This window comes from Schistocerca piceifrons, chromosome 1, assembly GCF_021461385.2.
Source record: "Schistocerca piceifrons isolate TAMUIC-IGC-003096 chromosome 1, iqSchPice1.1, whole genome shotgun sequence".
In the NCBI taxonomy this organism is placed as follows: Eukaryota; Metazoa; Arthropoda; class Insecta; order Orthoptera; family Acrididae; genus Schistocerca; species Schistocerca piceifrons.
In genome coordinates, this window is record NC_060138.1 from 496,779,549 (window position 1) to 496,796,779 (window position 17,231).

The 17,231-nt window shown below is 36.2% G+C and overlaps 1 protein-coding gene across 3 annotated transcripts in view; it reads right to left on the reverse strand.

The window, feature by feature from the left end:
- LOC124796019 (cleavage and polyadenylation specificity factor subunit 5) overlaps positions 1–17,231 on the reverse strand; it is a 116,925-nt gene that overhangs the window by 51,277 nt on the left and 48,417 nt on the right. For 2 of the 3 annotated variants that reach the window (XM_047260105.1, XM_047260113.1), the window contains exon 4: positions 3,883–4,048. In XM_047260105.1, the coding sequence (XP_047116061.1) occupies positions 3,883–4,048 (166 nt within the window). Of the gene's footprint in view, positions 1–2,669; positions 3,784–3,882; positions 4,049–17,231 lie in introns of those variants that run through there. The other variant, XM_047260121.1, reaches the window with a different exon arrangement.

Genomic DNA, 17,231 nt, shown 5'->3' on the forward strand with positions numbered 1-17,231 from the left:
TTTATATTCGTATTATTCTTATGGTCAAGAGAATACTGCATGTGATTCACAATTCAATTCATAAAAGTTCCTATTAGCAACCATCTCTCCTCACAGGTAAGAAAAAATTCAGAACATAGAGTTGGCCATATTGACAAACATCCCGAACAGTCTTGCCAGTCGGATTTTCGTAGTACATTGAAATGCTGCTATATTCGAAGATGAACAATATGGAATTTGTATTTACTTCATTGGATAATGAATGAAAATGCAGTGGTCAAAACTCAAGGCAGAGAAAAAAGCTCGTCTTCCACTTTTTTTTTTTAAATTTATTTACTGACGCAGAGGTTTTGGTGCCAGTATTTATCTTTGTGCCTGCAAAGCATGCCTGTGTAGCGCTACATATATTCGACGGCACAAATTAGTTGTGGCGCCACCTACCAACATTTTTCAGAACTTCCGCTTACTTTGCACTCGATTCTAAGCTGCAGGCGGTTTTTTGGATTACAAAAACCGGAAAAAAATGTGCGGCTTAGATTCGAGTAAATACAGTAATAGGCAGTATCTAATATATACAAAGAAGGGCAGCACAAATGATTATGGATTTGCCTGACTACTAGCAGAGTGTCCCGTAAATGCCTAAAAACCTGAATTGGCAGAAGCTTTAAGAGAGGCGAACTATCCCACAACATCCACTTACAAAACTACAAAAACGAGTACTGTGTGAAGATTCAAGACACACTACCACCTCTCATGTATTGCCCACATACAGACCATAAAGACAAGATTAAACTAATTACAGTTTGTAAAGACATGTTTAAATAGTCATTCTTTAAATGCTTCGTAGGCTATCTGAATGGGAAGAAAACTTGTGGTACAACACGAAGGAACCTCTTCAATACACACTGATATACAGGGTATGAATTTACAACCACATTAACATTTGCAGTGAGTGTCTGCTTTATATTATGGGGATAGTCATCATCATTTGCTTAGTTTCTGGCTTTTTCAATTGGATAAAAAATTTTCCTTTGACATCTTGTCATATTAACACAAATTGTGAGATTTTACAATGGTATACTCAAGTAAACTACACTTTTAAAATGAAACATATTCCCTCTGAGAGCAAATTGGCTTAAAATCTTACTTCAAATGTTAAACAATGGAAAATCCACGATGGAATGTAACAATACCAGAGAAGTGTGGGCCCAGCTCTGAGACTGCAGGTGCGAGCTCCGCATATAGCGGAGATGCTGAGTCACGATAGGCACAATAAAAAGATTCACACAATTAAAGGTTTTGACCATTAAGGCAGAGTACACACACACACACACGTGTGTGTGTGTGTGTGTGTGTGTGTGTGTGTGTGTGTGTGTGTGCGCGCGCGCTCTCTGCCTTAATGGCCAAAACCTTTAATTGTGTGAATCTTTTTATTGTGCCTATCGTGACTCAGCATCTCCGCTATATGGTGAGTAGCAACTTTTCTCTGATATTGTTACTTCAAATGTTGTGTGATGTCTTACTCAATATTCTTGTTTTCTTCCCTTAATATCTATTCATAAGAGATTTATAATAGCCTTTCCCCAATTAACACAAAGCCCACAGCCCCTCAGAACAGGGAAGTTCTGTCTCTACAGCGGCCCACCTTTCAGAAAGAAAGAGTACAGGAACCAGTAAAGTTAACAATTTTCGAACGTTATCACAGAGCGTAAATGCATAGGAACATTTCTGCAGTATATATACCCATTTTATGCTCAATTATACAAAGCTATAAAGCCCCTTTGAAGAAATTTGTGCACATGATCAAAACTTCCAATAGAATTCATTTACAGATTGTGATTAAGCTATATACAGAGTACAAAGGGTAGTAATGTACATTTTGTTTATGCTATGCAGAAGATATGAGAAATCATTCGTATTTTATTCAAAAGGATAGCTCATGATAGTAAAGACTTTCTGAAAACATCAAAAATTTTGCTTGAAAAACTTACTAGATTAAGACAAAAGTTAAAACCATTATACTGATTTCTATTTACACAACTAAAGAAAATACCACATTGGCGAATTTTCTCGTAGATAATGTGTGTCGTCTTTACTCTGTACATAATTCAGATTTTTAATGCAAAAATAGTTCAGTATCCCATGACAACAGCTACAAGAGTTAAACTGTAACTGAATTAACTTCCGTAGTTTAGAAATTTTCCCAAATAACTTCAAAATTTCAGGTCCTTTGTAATTAGCCCCTGTTAACATTTAATGTGTCACTGCCAACCTAACCTATAACATTACAAAGCAATTAGAATATCAGTGGGCTTAGAAAATTGGACAAATGATGTCTCAAAATGTGGTGATTCACAATAAAGGTGCTCGCAACACACACCGGTGAACAGAACAGTGTCCTACAATGCCTTTCCCCCCATTTCAGACTACTTCCAATACTACACACAAGTGGAAAAGAGCACATTTATAATAAATTTTTTGAAGGTATCAATACCATGAAATAAAGCACCCAAAAAATTATGTCCTACAAGGACTTCCACAAGTAGTATGAGATTACATTATATATGCCTTTGGGTAAATAATTTTCAATATCTTCTGAGGTAAATCAATACATTAACCAATTACACAATTTTTCACAGCTGATGTGAAGTTCGTAACAAATATCAAACTCTGAACTAAAAACAAGATAATTAATGGCCCTAACGCAAACTGAAGCTTTTATTTCAAATTTAACATGAAAATAAAGTTTTTTTTCCACACACATTACAGTGTATTAACAAAAGATTGTGTACTGACAAACACGAGATGTTACATTAGTATATCCTAACTGTTCCTTCAGATGTGCACAAAACAGGGAATAATAGCAATGTGGATTTCACAAGCACAATTACCGAGATACCACTTCCTTTTATATAGTTCCCAGTATGTACATGATGACTAATAGAAACATGTTTCATATTAAGGAGCAAGTAAAAACACAGATTACATTCTCGGTATTGCTGCATGACTACAAATATTTTCACATGTGTGAGATGCACATTACATGTCAAGCTACCACAGTGTCAATGTACAACTTTTTACCGAGACAATTATTTCAACAAATAAAACCTGGTCATAACAGGCAAAAGATTTATAGACAGTTTGCTAACATATGTTATAAGGGCATGCATAAGAGTAACGGTGGAAAACAAGGTTAAAGTATGAACAGTATCATAATGTATATATACTAAATATTCAAAAGAAACTAACAATTGAAAGTTAATGTTTACACAGCCTGACAACATATGCCACGTACTATTGTGAGAATCACAGAGATTGAACAAAAATCCATAAAGAATTTATAAAACATGGCTAACAGCTTTCACATTCATTCACACAATAGAGCAAACAGGATCACATTTTAAGTATTTTAAAAATATATAGTAGAGGTGTGTGTTATAGTCAGGTTCTACAATATTACATATATGACACACTTAAAACTGAAAGCCATATTCCAACATGGAACTTATAATGAATTGCCACAAATGGATAACTTAAATTCATTACAAATGATAGTTTGAAACAAATTTTATTGTTTAGTTCTATTCTTTGGAGATAAATATGCTCAATAATATGTTACAGACTAATTTCAATAGTAAATACAAACAACACAACAGCTGAGTACATATATTACTCGCAGACTCAACTATAATTCTGAATCCCGTTGTGTCCCCTCATAAATGAAGGAGTTTAACATTTAGTGCTCTCCAGAGGATCAGCACTTGTTTTTCAAAAATACAAAGGATGTCTTCCAACTGTGGCAATCTAGAGAAAATATTATGATTTAACATAAAATGTACACAGTACAATTCTATAAATATTTATAAAGAAGACTCTACAGACTGAATGATCTTGTAATCCTACCCTTCTCAGCCAACTGGACAAGAAAAAGCCGCTTGTGTTCTTTTGGCTTAGTGATGTGAGGAGGGACATAAGGATACTGTGGCGGTTCGAAGTTTGGCCTCCACCAGTTGCCTATTGTGTCCTCTATTACCCAGTCCTGCTTCACACCATCTTGCCTGCCAAGTGTCTGTAAGCAATCAACATTAAACAAAAATCCTAACCTGTCTAAAAAACAAATTGAAAAAGAATCTGCTGTAACAGTCCAACAAAAAATACAACGAACATTTCAAGTTAACCACTGATTTCCTGGTAATATTAATTTTACAAAATAAATTAGTAGAACAGGTTAGTTGCTATGCAGAAACATTACACTTCTGCAAAGCAACTGCTGTTTACAAATAGTTGCTATACAATCATCATTCCACCAAACTAAAGTCTAGCAAATTTAACCAGTGTGAAATTACATAAACATAATCTTGGAGTCATGTGTAAAGTATGTTGTCAGTAAAGTGATATATTTATTTACAAGTCATGTACATTTGTTTATTAGTATTTAGAGGTTTTAGAGATTAATAATGTATAAAATGCAACAAAACATAACAGGCAATGTGTAAGAGAGTTTTGCATACAATGCCAATGAAATGTGTGGAACAGACTGTTTGTACACGAACAAACATTCCAAGGAAAAGAAGATGGAAAGTTGTATTGTTGAAAATTAAATTCATTTCCATCTGGAAAGTCAATGAAAAAAAAATTATTTCTATTAACAACCAATTTAAACACAGACAATTTAAACCAACTGTGCAAATCTATTATTTGTGAGAGGAACGAAGTGCTTTCAAACACATCAATATGAAAATTGGTACCTCTCAAGGAATTCGCAAATTGTGCATAAAACACTATCAAGCTATCAGAACTGAATTACTGAAACAATGCATGTGCAGGTCATAACTCAGAGAGAGAGAGAGAGAGAGAGAGAGAGAGGGGGGGGGGGGGGGGAGGAACGGCTTAAGAGGGGGAGGGGGGGGGCGGAAAGAAGGGATGAATTTATGGGGAAAAGAAAAGGAAATAAAACAGAGGGGTGAGGGGAAGCAGATAGGAGAGGGCTGGTAGAGTGGTGATAGTAGGGAGGGAGAAGGTAAAGGGTAGGAGTAGGGATGAAATGGATAAAGGAGTTGGGAGAGGAATTTAATAATTGGAGATATATACCACTCACACTACTTCCTAACTATCCCCTTTTGCCTTTAACTATCTTTTTCTGTTTGTACAATTCGACAAATGCGCATGCTGACTATTTCTCAAAACATATGCATCACCAACTCAATTATGAGGCTTCTCTCCAATGACTGAAGTACATGTACCAATAATTGCAAGGTGCTCATTGCGATCTTGTTTGGTGGCTGAGTACTATGACTTGGTAACCAAACGTTTCAAATAATTTTATAGATAATTTATGGTGTGAAGGGAACAATTCACCATATCGTTCAGGTGCTTGGTCGTCAATACACACACAAAACAGTTAACTTTGCTGAACAGCTGGTTGGTGGCCTTTCCCCATATAAAATGTTCTGAAGTTACAGTAAGCTGTACCCGACATGAGTCCATCAACCAATTGGACTATGAATGAACGGCTATTGCCAAATTGTGACCTAGAGTGGAGTTTACCACCTAATGTCAGAACACACAGCCAACCACAACATGCTGAATTTCTATCGCTGTTTCCCAGCCCATGCCATCTCCATGCCCCCTCCTCCAACACAAACTTCTCTGAATTACATACATGTGTAAGTTGTTTTCCATACCAGGTACCACAGCAACAAATTTATACAAGCAAGTCCATCTTTCACCTTGGTTATATTATGACCAGTCATTTATTCCACACAATCAGCTGATTCTGGCGATATTTTGAAGTGCTTGCTCATAACCTTTAATTTTACAGGCAGCCTTTGTGGGTGAATACAATGTTGGCCAGTCATTTAAATACATCCTTTGAGTCTACTACTACAGTATTTATACAGGCTGTAACTAATTTCCCTTTCGGACTTTGATGGCAGATTCCTTACACCAAAACAAGAAAAAAATTCTAGTAAACTTGGACTCAAAAAACACACATCTCAAGAGCTATGAGCACTTATACAGTAGATGTGTTTCACAGTAGCCAATATGTACTAGTGCTCATAGCTCTCAATATATGCATTTTAGAGCTCATGTTTACAACACTTTTTTTGTTTTGGTGTATGGAATCAGTCTTCCCAAGTCTGCATATTTATATGACATTTGTATATTTGTTTACACACTCACACAGGGTAAATGGGTTACTCCTTGTGACAACATTATTCCTAGTCAAATCAACAAGTGCTGAAACATGTCCTCCTTAAATTTATTTGAAATTAAGTGTGACAATATATGAAAAGGGTAGATTGCTACTCACCATATAGCGGAGACATTGAGTTGCAGACATGCACGACAATACGACTACTAAACATGTAAGCTTCCGGACAGAAGGGCTTCTTCTTAAAGACAAGTGCTCGCACGCACACCTGACTACTGTTTCTAACAGCCAAGGGCACACTGCAAGTAGCTGCACATGATGGGAGAAGCAATCTGGGTGGTGGGGTGGGGTGGGGATAAGGAGGAGGCTGGGGCGGGGGAGTGGAGCGTACAGGTGGGGGACAGTAAAGTGCTGTTTGTAGGAGCATACAGGGATGAGGTGGAGAGGGGGTAGGGCAACTAGTTGCAATTGGGAGGTTAAACAGAAGGCTGGGGAGGGCAGAAAAGGAGATAAGTAAACGAACTGTGGATGCTTTGGTGGAACAGAAGGCTGTGGAATGGGAACAGGAAAGGGTATAGGTGGCTGAAGGACAATGACTAATTAAAGTTGAGGACAGGATGGTTATGAGAAAGTAGTATACATTGCATGGACAGTTTCCACCTGTGCAACTGCCCACCGCCCAGATTGCTTGCAGTCTAGCCTTGGCAGCCAGAGCCAGTGCTGTCTCACACAAGGGCACGTGTTTAGTAGTCTTTTTGCATGCACATACAGGGTGTATTCGTGGGAAAGGGAAAAAAGTTTCCAAATTTTCCAGTGGGGCTCACAAGTATACATTCTGGGTGTTTACAAACTTTCAGATTCAGAAAAACGTGAGAGTGTGAAATTAACAGCATCTGCTGTAGAACAGTTAAGCTTATCAACAAGTTTATATAACTACAGCTACTGTTGATAAAAACCAACAGTAATAACAATATGTGTAACTTATCTAACAAAAGAAAGAATTATTTTTGGGGAATTGTTTGTTCTGTACATAATTAAGTACAGTTTAGGGCAATAATGAAATTATGTGTAACCTTTCGCAGCTCTCCATTTCGTATTTTTGTGTAAGTGGGAGCTTTCATGATTAACCATTTTTTTGGACAAACGTACAAGATCCCTAACAGATGTATTTGTTCACAAATTTACTACCGGGCTGAATATCAGATATTCTTACACTGCACCTGTGCAACTCGCGCAAACTGTACACTTCCTTGTTAAACGTTCACTTGCAGTCATGCTGATTTGACTGCCATTCTCTCAAAGAAAGGATCTGTTATTCCTGGCAGATAAAAGCTGTGTGACGGACCAATACTCGAACTCAGCACGGTTGCCTTTTGCATTCAAGTGCTCTATTGACTGAGCTACCCACGCACATTTCACAACCCATCCTCACAGCTTTACTTTTCTGTTAGCAGATAAAAAAGATTCAGTATAGTTTACATTTACACTGCACACAAAAGCCGATTCTCGCACAGTAAATAACCAACTCCAAACACAAAGAGCTGTTTGTGGAAATAATTAAACTCAAGTAGTACTGTCTACCAACATGATCACTTGACTAGAATACAAATGAGGTGCTGAGAACTATAAGGGCCTAAAGCACACTGTCGTCAGCCCCACATTTATATGAGTATCAGAGAAACCAGTGATACAGCTTTCTTGAATTTTCACATATACAATGTGGGCCTACAGTGAAGTTAAACATGGCTCACCATAAGATCAATAGATTTCAGAAGTATGAATAAATGCTACTATCTCTCAACTGACGGTGATGTGTTTTAGGTCTTTATGATTCTCACAAGGGAAACACCCCAGCGCACCCCCCTCCTCAGAGCCATGGTGTTGCAGTTAAGCGGTGACAGTTGGACTACAAAGCAGACGAGCCTGCGTTCAAAGCTAGAGTGTCATTTTCCTCCCCCTCCCTCCACAAAAATTATGAACTGACCGTCCGGTCATCAATGAGTCTTGTTCATGCCTGTGTCACGGTGCCATGTCCGTTAGCAACAGTGACGATTAAATAAGAGACCTAAAATGAATGTCGATTCTGCACAACTACTCTACTAGCAGCTGAAAGGAAGTGGCTTTCAAATAGAGCTAGCTGTGCACATCGTGAACCATGCATGTTGTTTATCAAATCTATAAGTATTTGACCCGTAAATCACTTATGTCACAAGTTGCACATGTGCAAAAGTTCCTTAAAATGTGTACAACTGAAGGTGTGCTCATGACCCTGATGCCAAGTTTCACAAGTCCTAGAGGAGCAGTAGCACACTAGATTGAAGAGCCATATCTTTCAGATGTAGCATCTATGTTATGCTTGAGAGCATTCAAAGAAAAATAACCCCAATAAATGTGTAACGTGTGGAACTTTTGGGTGTTCACGTGCTCACGCTCTTACACAGAAGCTGCCACTGCCCTCGTGAAAGTGCATTTTTTGTGTTAAGTGACAATACGCTTTATCTTGGACAAGTAAAACTTATCAAGCTTTTGAATGGTGAATGTTTTATACACCAGTACATAACTTCCTGGCACTTTAGGAAACAAAACCCAGTAAACAATGCGTTTTCGAAAGATCTTAAATGTGTGGCTACTTTACACTGCTTATTTTCATATTGCAAAAAGATAAACAGGAATTCCGCCAAATACAGCACAATATCTTCCAAGCCACCGAAATTGAGATTGCAATGCATTTTGGTCGGCCAATCACAGCTCACATCACGTAGGCCCACCAGGCAATGACAGCACAGTCAAAGCATAGGATACATGACATAGTCGGCCAATAACAATAACATTGTTAAGTTGCGCAAACACACAAATAGGAAAAGTTAATGGTTCAAATTAATATACTATAGTTACAAAAGCTCAGATTTCATAAATATTGGCCATCAAAACTTTTTTGCCTTTTTTCTGATAGCGATTAGGCAGGGCCCTAAGAACACAGATTAAATTGCGTTAACTGAATATTTCTGACAGCCACAATTAAAAATTTCTCTGCTGTGCATCGTACATTACATGGGTTACCTGGCTGAGTATGTGTTTCATTGACCACTTCGACTTTTCCATAGAAAAGCCAATTACGTGGGCAATTTCACAAGAACTCTCTTCGTGCCTTATTATTATTATTACACTTTGTTATAGCATAATTTGTAATCTGTAATCTATGAAAGAACTAAAATAAATATGAAAAAGTAAACCTGAAACTAGATCATTTTAGTGCGAGTTATGCTTTAATTATATAATTATATATATTATTTATATAATAATAATAATAATAATAATAATAATAATATTTATATTTGATATAAATATAAATATGCTGGTGAAATATTAAACAACGGTATAAATGGCTTGTCTTCTGGGCCTGAAATATTTCTAAGTGACTGGTCCTCAGTGTTAAGTTTTGAATGAGAGTCCAATGCTTCATGATTTAAGACATTTATTACACATTCTCACACATAATTCACCTTGGGTAAAAGGAAATTTACTTTGAAAGTAACGTTTCTCAAACCACCATTCACAATATTTTCCTGTGATCTACTAGGAATGTAAACAGTTATGTCATCATGCTCATCTAAATGAGACCCAGGTTAACGACACATCGAAAGCAGTTTTTTGTTACAAAGTATTGCATAGCCTTTGACACTTTTGCTGTCGGTAGGCGCTTGTGTGTCCACTGTGTTTTGTTGTTGTAAATGGCGTATTTTCTTTGCCACTCAAGTTTTATTCTTGTATTATTCTCTCGTTTATGTTTTATTGCTGCAGTATTATTTTACAGTTGCCGGCTAAAGTAAAATTCTTTGTTAGAGTTATCTATTAACTGAAAACTAAAACAATGAAAAAATTCCCAGGTTTTCCCCAAGCGCTTATAGTCACTGACGTAGTATTTGTGGACAGTAACACACAGCATTTTTTCAGATTTTTCTGGCAAATGGTAATTAGTGCTAAAATATAAATAAAAATATATCAAATATTGACTTGCAGAACACTATTGATTTGTTCACAATTTGTGTTTCAATTAAGCTAGACCTATGAATCTGCGTTCATTTGAAAACTCTTTTCTATGACATAAAACACAAGCATCGTTACTGAATTTTGGAAACTGTATTTTTAAAATTCAAGAAGATTAGTGGGAAAGATATTGTTTTCCTCTGTTTTCTGAAAGTTTCAATTGGGACAAGCATGGAATCACTATCTAAAGTAATTTCACATTTATCATGACAATGTTGCTGTGCGTGTGTTAAAAGTCCAACTTGACTCACCAAAAAATTTAGTAATAAAGCAAGCAAAATACATTACTTCCCCGACAGAGTGACAGCCCAGTAACGTAATAAAAACAAAATCAACTTGTGTCATCATAAAGATGATTTCCACATTGAAACCCAGTGGCATTTTGAGTCACCCCTCATGGTAACGGAGCCAGCGATCATTGTCAATGGAGCAGTCAAGCGACTAGCTACCTGAGCAAGCCTGCCACATTCTTACACTGATTAAATTTTGACACCTAAAAAACTGTCTGCCAAGGATAATGTGGAAGGGATTAATTTCAAATACACTACTATGGAAGATCACGAAAAAGAAGGATTGAAACTTACAGACAGATTTGAGAAATGCTACACAATTTTAAGGACACAAAAGCTTTACACCTTTATTCCTCTAAGCAAGAATGGAATAAGTTTACCTGAACAATAATGAAAGCAAAGTTGAACTGGTGACAGCTGTTGACAGTAATCCAAATTCATTTGCCATCAAAGGAGATATTGATTGTGAAAATAGTGGACACTGGTGGTTTAAACAAATCAGGAAAAGGATGAAATCAGAGTTTGCGTCTTACAGCCTCATCTTTCACATTCCTACTCATGCAGACATTATTTCCCTAATCAGCAGGGAAGTAAAACTGATCATAACCCTCAAACTGCTACAGGGCAAACCTATACATTCTCGCAACCAGAAACAGTGATGTACAACAAACTGACAGGCTAGAAGCATAATTAGTCGGACTGATATGACTTACCTCAACAACAAGAACTAATAATGGATTTTAAGCCAATATCTCGTATTCAGCTGTACTGATTATTTGTAAGCGTTTGCAACTCTAATTTTTAAATTAAACAATGATTAAGGCAAATATTTTTTTACAATCTATTACAAGATATATCCACATTTAACCGCAGTGACACACAGCCAATGAAGTAAACCTAATATTTGAAATTAATTTTTGAGGGAGTTTTACAGCATAATCTTAAAGTTACTTTTTACAGTGACCCCAAAAGTCCCTTAAAAAGAGCTTTCGGACAAACTCAGTTTCAATGTTTTAGCTTAATTAGAATACAAGGTGTGAACAAATCAACAATACTCTGCCAGTAAAAAAAAATTTTTTTGAGCACCCATTACTCAGTAACCTTTTACCAGATAACTATGAAAAAAAGTTTCATGTTATTTATGAATACTACAAGCATACTTAATTTCAAATAAATCCAAGAGGATCAAGTTGAAAAATCATACTTTCATTTGATGACTCAAATGTAAAATTTCAAGTTTATCAATAAGCACTTAATGATTCACTGCCAAAACCAGGTGACTGTGTGAAGTAAATGAACAATTATAATGGAGTCAATGTGGAAAACAATGTTCTTTTATACAGATGGGAGTTGACTTTGCTTGTTGCGACATCCTTTGATTCCGTGGTCGTCCTGGTCTCAGTTTACCCGTACACCATACCCACCTCTGCCCCTGCCCCTGCCCAATGACCCAAATTTCATTTGCCCTGCACTCACAACCTTTTCACCACAGTCTCTCTCTATTACACTCGCTCAATCACACCTCCACATCATTGTGCACACATTGTGTACAATGTCGGTAGCCAGGACAAGCTCACCAGTGCCCTATTCCTGTCCCATGCACCTGCCATCTCTTCTTCCCAGCTATCAGCTGCCCTGACCTTACTCTTGTTCCCACTCTCTACCCTTGACATTCCTTCACCTCAGTCTAACTGCAGTGCCAGCATAATGTGTGTGTACTTTATTACCCCGAAGGAGAATTCGGCAAAGCCAGCAAAGGCTTCCAGCCCTGTTTATGTGGCTACTGACGACTCAGCAAAACAACTACTTGAAGAGTTGTTATTTTTACTCCTTAAATTATTTTTCTTCCAACAAATAACATTATGACACATTTTTGTCCTATTTAGGATCTGTGGGCTCAGAACCAGTCCCTTACTGCCTTTTCACTATGTCACAATTGGAATAGTGATTACAGTCTCATCAATTTTAATAATTTGCCTTACTATTTTGCACAGAATATTTAACATTTTTTCCTTAAGGCATACAAAAACACAAGCTAGTGCATGGCAGAGATTATGGCGAGTTTCAAACTAATATACATTTTGTTCTAGAAGAAGATTATTTCTTTTTTTTTTTTTTTTTTTTTTTTTTTACAATATTCTATCGCAGTTAAGAATTATTAGTATCAGAGATGTAATAATGACATATGTATGGAGTATTATTCTCCACAGAACTGAGAAATTTTTGCAGCAAAAATAAAAACCACAGTTAGTCAAACCAGTCAAGAGAAAACTCTTCAATAAGTGGCTAATGTCCTCTCAGTGGAGAAAAATACACTATGTGAAAATTCCAATAAACAGACAAACTAAAGAAATCTAAAATGTAAGTTAACCAAATACAAAAGCAAAATAACATAATGGTACACAATTTTGCAGTACCTCACTTACACCAATACCGTGCTCTTTCTGTATTTCTGCTCTAAATATTTCAGAAATATTCCTAAAATTACAATTGGTTTTAAGAATTTCAATATACATGACACTTTAGTAATACGATCATGTAACCATATTTATTTTGTATTGATTACAATTTTTTATTTTGGAGCAGAAAAGTTTCAATTTTTTCAAATTATTTTAGCACATTATCACCTTGTTACAAAGTTTTCCACTTCCACACGAACCAACCTGCATACACTTAATAGATTACAATCATTAGTAAAACAAAACTCATATTATGGTTACAATAGCACTACATGCACCGTCATCTATTCTACAGTATATAGAACTGGCTTATCAATAATGCTGCAAATTATCTTACACAGATCACAGCTACAGACAAACTTACTGAAGTAACAGCTCTAATACATACCTGTTTCTTCCTATTCTTTGAGAAAATTTAACACATCGAGAACTCTTAGGTGTTTCGTAAAAGTAAAGTATAATAAAAAGGCGGTACATATTTTATAGTAGTAGTGCCCACTTCGAAAGATGTTGAAGTTGCTCCATACCCTGTTTATGAGACTTTTTTTTTTTTGGGGGGGGGGGGGGGGGGGGCATGAGGTGCTACTTTCACATGCTGCAATATGCATTTGCAATCAAGTAAGTTCTTACAGATGATCAACCCACAACATCTGACTCATGCCGATACATTAATATTTTGTGTGTGTGTGTGTGTGTGTGTGTGTGTGTGAGAGAGAGAGAGAGAGAGAGAGAGAGAGAGAGAGAGAGAGAGAGAGAGAGAGAGAGAGAGAAATTGCAGCAACACTTCTATTAGACTCCAATTACCATTTCCAAAACAATGAACATAATTTTACACTTCGGTAATTACTACAATTTAAAAAGTTGTAGCTCTAAGTAAAGGTGTAATCCATTGTAGCAGCATCTTAGTATGCACGAATGTCTGATAGTCCTATTTTTCTTATTATGTATGTATATATAAACAGGAAACATAAATTCACAGCAATTAAATGAACTATATCTCAAATTACTAAAGAGAGAGCTAAATCATCAGAGGAAGACAAGTAAGTTCCACAAATACATTTAAGTATATTACACACGAATAATGCAAACAAACTGGAACAGCAGACATGTTTAATAGTATCTTTTCACATTTCTATTACATATAACATGTGCAAGTACAACAACGCATGTTACATCCATTTCTACATAACAGCTGTCCTTCAGCCAGAAAATTCTGCCTGATGAAGTTGGAATTATACACAAGTTCAGTATCCTTATACATGTCCAACAACAGCTTACTTTGGCATGCACGGCTTGAGTAACAAAATACGAAATAGCAACAAACATAACAGAAATATTTAATATCGTCACTGCTGTTACTGGACTTTACCCTACAAATAACTCAATATTACGACATGTAAATGCAATATCTTTACATGGTTCTGGCTAATCTAGTGATAACATATGAGTAGCACAGTCTTCAATAGGCATTAAAATACTTCAGCCAACTCACATGCTATGGGACAAATCTTTTTAATGCTGCTGCTTCACTGTTATGTCCTTTGCTAATTATTAAATACACTTTATGATGAATTACAAACTTTATTTATACTAGCCAAAACCAACTCTCTGGAAACAAAATTCACCAGACATTCTGGAATCTTAAAACCTGTAACAATCTGCCCTTGTCCGGTACAAAGAATGGACACTTTTAGAAGCCTCCGCATTGTATACAGCTGTTTAAAGTGTATTTTTTGCACTAATTTGTAAGACTTCACTATTCCATTAAGCGTATATTTACAGTAAAACTATCTCCCACTGACAGAGTGTGACAATTGGTCAAACTGAAGGATGCAAGTAAGATCAAACTCAAGGAATGGCTTTCACAGTCAGAAGATTTGCCTTTGGCAGACCGTGGAATAATGGACAACACAATTTATATGCACAGTAAAACCATGTCTTCACAAGCACTGAGGCTGACTATGGAATACATAAATGCATTCAAATGTAAACCATAATTAAAATAGCAAAAAACAGAGTGAAGCACAAATAAGAGAAACATTCAGTTGGATACTAGTAAATTTACATGGTTACCAGACAGACTTTTAGATTTTGCTGAAGTGTACTTCAAAAATAACTGTGCCATCTATCACATTAGAAGGCAGTTTTAACAGTTGTTAGTCACTTGAGGTGCCACATAGCAAGGTAATATCACAGGCTGGAAAATGCTAGGGAAAGAGGGTTTCTTCATTATGTCCTGAAATGTTTCAGACTGAATGAAACATTCAATGTAAATATATTATAATTGTGGGCAGACCCGCAAAAGAAATTTATTGTTCCAACATTTGGTCAATTTTGAACAAGTTTCTAAAATTTCATCCTTTTAAGATTTTGTTTCAAACAAGTGTTAGTAGTAACTATAGTGAAGTGAATATCAGTGAATAAATTGTCTAATGAAGGGCTAATTATACTGTGCAGCACCTCAGTTTTTACTTTACAGGCCAACACACTAACAATACTTATTAAACCTTTTATGCAGACAGCCATCACAAGTAACACTAACACAGCAACAATATTTTAACCACACTTATTCTTCAGATTCATCACACATGGTTTCAAGAAGGTGAGTACACACCATCTCATACACTTCTAAATCTGTCAAAAATTCTATTTAAGTTTATTACTGTCCTTTCCAGGTTTCTACTCCACAGCATTACAATGAATGACATTACACGAACTGATGTACGCATATGAATAAAATACATTTACTGTGGACTTGAGGATGTGTTAACCCTAAAGACAACAACTAATCCAGAGGGAAATAACTTGCCAACTGTGGTATACTGTCATCTCATGGTGCGATTTGTCATTTACAAGCACAGAAAATAGATCTGGGATATTAACAGCAAGTCACTTCAACACAGATAGCATGGAGTTTAAGCACGAAATACTTAGAGAGAGAGAGAGAGAGAGAGAGAGAGAGAGAGAGGTTAAACAATGACACTTGTCATCTCTAGAGACATATGATGCAATACCTGCTAACAATTTTGTCAGCTGCAGTAGTGATACAAAAATATAATTTGTTCATAGTTTTATTACCTTGCAATATTGTCCTACAATGATGGTGACAATCTTGTAACAACTATCAATGATCATTGAGATTGATTGTACAGCTCAATGAGGAATTTGGAATTTTGATGAATCCAACAATAAAGGTAGAACTTGACAAAACTACAAAAGCTGAATAGCGCAGCCTGATTCAGGGGAAATGATTACTTGAGGGGTGTATAATTCAATGTTGTTTGTACAATAAAAGTGATTAGTAGAAGTTGTGCAGATCAAATGTAAATTTAAAAACAATGCTGCAGAACATATTGGACATTCACTACTGCCTGATGTACAGCAGCAAGACAATTCAGCTAGAATAAGAGAAGAAACCAAAATTTGTATTTATGACCGTCTCACTGCATTAAAGTCAGCTCCAAAATAACACAAAACAGAAGAAATTATTTTAGGTTAAGACAATAGCTGTTAACAGTACTTTACGATAGGGAGTGCACTATTCCTGACAAACAGCTAATCAGCAGCATTCGAGTAAAGTTAACCATATGCAGCAAGTGTAGTGAAGAAGAAAGTTGAGAAAGAGAGATTAGCACCATGTAAAGACAGATGTCAATAAATACTAGAGTCAGGATACAAAAATTGTCCATTTCTAAGGAGACAGGCACATTAAATGAAATATATTACTGGAGGGGCGGGGCGTGGTGTGGCGGGGGGGGGAGCACCCTAAGATAAATGAACTTTGACTTGTTGTTTCAGAACACTATGCCACATTTTTGAAATATTCATGAGGAAGTAAACTAGAATCAGCCTCACCATTTTGAAACTATTTCTTCACAACTAGCTTCTGACTTTTACTTCAGCATGGCAAACATCATCAGGGTAGTCTATGATTTAACACATAATGAACATCTTTAAGTAAAGATAAAAATGTAGAAATTTGTAAAAGAAATTCTAACTTTCGCCTGATCTTAAGACTAACTGGACCATCGACAAGCAATTCACGAGCCTGCTCTTTGATAATTTAACAAAGTCACCAATTTATGACTAGCTACTTCAGATTCCATAAACTTAATCGTACATATAATCTATAATATAGCCAGGATCAAAGTAGTCCTGTCACTGTATGAGACATTCACTGAGAAACATAGGACCTCAACATCTTCCTTTCACATGTCACATGTGGCGGAATTATTGCTGTAATAAAAGTAAAAATGTGAAGGGTTCAATGTAAACTTATTTCATGGTATTTTTGAAATTTTT